The sequence below is a fragment of the Cupressus sempervirens genome, chromosome 2 (assembly GCF_028749045.1).
Source record: "Cupressus sempervirens isolate cs-2001-9-10 chromosome 2, ASM2874904v1, whole genome shotgun sequence".
Classification (NCBI taxonomy): Eukaryota; Viridiplantae; Streptophyta; class Pinopsida; order Cupressales; family Cupressaceae; genus Cupressus; species Cupressus sempervirens.
The window spans coordinates 191,018,562-191,022,654 of NC_143119.1; the positions used below are offsets into that span (position 1 = coordinate 191,018,562).

The 4,093-nt window shown below is 34.8% G+C and overlaps 1 protein-coding gene across 1 annotated transcript; it reads left to right on the plus strand.

Annotated features, from left to right (window-relative positions):
* Nucleotides 1–1,069: 1,069 nt before the first annotated feature.
* Nucleotides 1,070–3,865, plus strand: LOC149571721 (uncharacterized). The gene has a single exon (XM_089813133.1). The coding sequence runs from the start codon at nucleotides 1,298–1,300 to the stop codon at nucleotides 2,912–2,914; it is 1,617 nt and encodes a 538-aa protein (XP_089669259.1). The 5' UTR covers nucleotides 1,070–1,297; the 3' UTR covers nucleotides 2,915–3,865.
* The last annotated feature ends 228 nt before the right edge of the window (nucleotides 3,866–4,093 follow it).

The following is a 4,093-nucleotide window of genomic DNA, read 5'->3' on the forward strand; positions in this document are numbered from 1 at the left end:
CATTTGATAAGACAATGAAATTGTTACTGATTGGAAGGAGGGAGCACAATCGTTGATCATTTTTTTACCCTTTGTAGGAAGCAGAGGATTCTAAGATGTATGCTTTGCCTTGCTAGGGCATATAGATCTTGTTGCCTTTTGATTATCAAGTTTAATTGCCTTGTTTTTGATTTTTTTTTTGGTGAAGTCTGCTTTTGTCACCATTTCTTTTTATCTTCGGTATTTATAATATTACACTTTTTTTGAACAAAGTCAATAATTAAATACAAAGAAGTAAAATTTTATATTATATAAACTAATAATCAAACTATAATAATGAAAAAAAGATTATATATCAAAATTTATAATAATTTTTTTTTTTACTATTAATTAATAGATTTATTAAAATTAATTAAAAATGAGATACAAAAATTAAACTTATTTTATTTTAAAAATTAAATAATAAAAAATAAAAAATATAAATTTAATTAAATAATTTATAATTATTTTTTTTCTTTTTTAAAGAGGGGTAAACGCTTTGACCTGGAGCTATGAATCAGTGAAGCCACAAACGGGGGACCTCATCCCCATGAGATTTGAACTTTGATGGCAAGGATAACAATGCAACAACTTAACCATCACAACATGCCACTATTGGCAATTAAATAATTTATAATTAATAATATTGATCAAATTTGAATATATTGTAAAATTTAACATCTAGAAAATGATTTTTGTATAGTGTTTGAGTTCCTTTTCTTTGAAGATTTTTCTTCTAATTAGATAGAATTTCTAGGTGATCATTTTATTTGTGTAAGACAAATTATATAAGCATGCAACTGCTAGTATATTTAAATTGAGCTAAATGATTCCATAAATATTCCTGCCATGAAGGAACTAATAAACAAAATCCAAACTGAAATTGTTAGACTGGAACCCCCTCCCACTATTGAAAGTTCAGTGTTTTATGGTTCCATTAGGTATTAAAGAAATGCAAAAGCTCATTTAGAATACTCGAAAATAAATGGACATCAGGGAATAGTCTGATTGAAGGAACTAATAAACAAAATCCAAACTGAAATTGTTAGACTGGAACCCCCTACCACTATTGAAAGTTCGGTGTTTTATGGTTCCATTGGGTATTAAAGAAATGCAAAAGCTCATTTAGAATACTCGAAGATAAATGGGCATCGGGGAATAGTCTGATTGGAGTTGTTAGGGCTGCACAAACAGCATTTGATGTACCATTACAAACAGCATCTGATGTATCATTGGGTAAATCTGACGGGAGGGTTCGACTCTCGTTAACAACAGCAGCATGAAGATGATGCACAACAGGAAAATAAGTAGGCCAGTAGAGGCATTATTCAAGCATGAAGAGAAACAGGTACCAACTTCAAAACACCCATTATTGTTTTTACTCACTCAAATCAACACCCATCTCCTCTCTTTATCTTTCAGCACTTTCATAGCACTGCCCTCTCCTTCTCCTGATCCTCCTCAGTCTACAAGCCCACCGGAGGACACAAATATCAATAAGGCTATACTTGAAATGACACACAAATATGATGTTGAACAGTTTAATAAATTCATTAGTGCGCTCTGCAAATCAGGTGACGCACGTAAAGGGTGGGAGGCTTTTCATCTGGCAAAAAGTAAAGGGTTTTCTTTCGATGTCAGAACATTCAATTTTCTTTTGGATGGTCTTGGGAACGATGGAGATTTCTCTACTATCGCTTTGCTTCTTGCTGAAATCCAAGATATGGGAATAGCTCCAAATGTCGTTACTTATAATGTTGTCATAAAGGCTTTGTGTAATTGGGATCAACTTGAGGAAGCACATGAGCTCTTGCATAAAATGAAGGATACTCATTGTTCTCCTGATATTGTAACATACAATACCCTTATTAATGGGGTCTGCAAGAAACATAGAGTTGATGAAGCTTTAATTTTAGTATCCAAAATGATACGGAACGGCTTTTCTCCAAATAGTATTACATACAATACCCTGGCTAATGGTCTCTGCAATGTGGGTAAAGTAAATGAAGCTCTTCGATTGGTGACTAAAATAAGGAATGCTCATTGTTGGCCAGATACTGTTACATACAATACCCTAATTAATGGTCTCTGCAGCAGAGGTAGAATAGAATTAGCTCTCAAATTGGTAGCTAAAATGATACATGTACATCGTTCTCCTGACATTTTTACATACACCACCCTTATTGATGGTCTCTGCAAAGAAGGAAGATTGCATGAAGCATTCAGATCACTGGCAAAAATAATACAGGACGGCCTCTCACCTAATGTAATCACATATAGCACCCTACTGAATGGCCTCTGCAGGAAAGGTAGATTAAATGAAGCTCTTCGATTATTAGCTAAGATGAGGGATGGTCATTGCCCTCCTGATATTGTTACATACACTATCTTGGTAGATGGATTTTGCAAGGCTGGCAAAATTAATGAAGCCTACAGTCTGTTTCTACATATGTTAAAATTTGGTCCATTTCCGAATGTTGTGACATTCACTGTAATCATTGACGGACTATGGAAAAATGGCAGGATGGATATGGCTCAAAACTGTTTCCATGCTATGCTCAGAAATGGTGTTCAACCCAATTTGATTACTTATAGTTCTTTGATATGTGGTCTAGGCAAAATGCATGAGATAGGAAAAGCTGAAAATCTGTTTAAAGAGATGCTAAGCAAAGGCTTCTCTCCAGATGTTGTTGCCTATACCACTTTGATTGCCGGTTTATGTCAGGTTAACAAAATAAGTGAAGCATACACACTTCTTTCTGAGATGGAAAGCAATGGTTGTTTTCCCAATGTGGTGACACACAGTATTCTGATTTATGCATCTTGTAGGACAGGAGATTTGAAGAAGGCATGTGAAATGTTAGGGAAAATGAAAAAGGGATTTGAAAGCTGCTGATGTAACATACAGAATGATCATTGGCGATCCTTGTTAGGTGAGGGATCTCGATAGCACACATACTCTGGCAAACAAGATTTAAGACGAAGACTTGGCTCTGGGTATGGTTGGTCATACTGTTTTGATTATTGGCCATTGCAATGCCAGTGAAATGCAGAAGTCCCTAAAGTAATCTGTCAAACAAATGGAACAATCATGATGATCCTTGTTAGGAAAGGGATCTCGGTAGCACACTTTAGCTGTCAAACAAGTTTGAAGATGAAGACTTGGCTGTGGGTGCGGTCAAACATACTGTTTTTATTAATGGCCATTGCATTGCCACTGGAAATCAGAACAATTGTTGATGATCCTCATTAGGCTAGGGACCTTGGTTGCACACATTCTCTTTCAAACAAGGTTGAAGATGTAGACTTGGCTCTGGGTATACTATTTTGATTAATGGCCATTGAAATGCCAGTGAAATGGAGGCGGCCCTAAAATATTCTGTTAAACAGTTTTGAAGAAGAAAATATGACTCGGTGTGGTCAGACATACTTTTGCAGTACCAGTGAAATGGACAAGTCCCTAAGCCTTGTAGAAATCGTAAAAAATGGTTGGCATTATTTCAAGTATTGGTTCTTTAACCTTACTGATTGGCATTTTTTGCAAATAAAGGCAAACTTAACAAGATGAAAGCGAAGGGTTTGATTCCAAAAGCTGTCAAACAACTAGTTGGTTTTTGGCATCCACAATTTGTTAATGTGTCTAATAAAGAATCATGGCCATGTACAACTGCTCAGTAGCTTTCGTGGCTAGCCCACATTGGTCCTACAGAATAATTAAGAAACTTGTAAATAGTGATTCTTTTATTATTTTTAGGTGAGCATAATTCTCATGACTTGTTGACTGATAAACATATCAAAGTCATTATAATCTGTATATTTATTTATTCAGTTGCAAAATTTACCTGTATGTTTTTGAATCAACGTTCCTCATATGTGGGACCTTATTTTCGTACAATAACAGCAGAGTTACATAGAAAATCTTACTGACATTATTGTAGCTTTACAGACTCAAAACATGTATCGCAGTTTGGCTTGAATGGTTCTCTCTCAGCATTGAAAATTGTCTTTTGTTAACAGGTTGCAATTCAATGCAATTTCAATAGTAGCATTTAAAATTTAAATTTTATCAAATTTG

Coding starts and splice junctions, on each gene's coding strand:
- LOC149571721 (XM_089813133.1), top strand. CDS start 1,298: ATGAAGATGATGCACAACAGGAAAATAAGTAGGCCAGTAGAGGCATTA.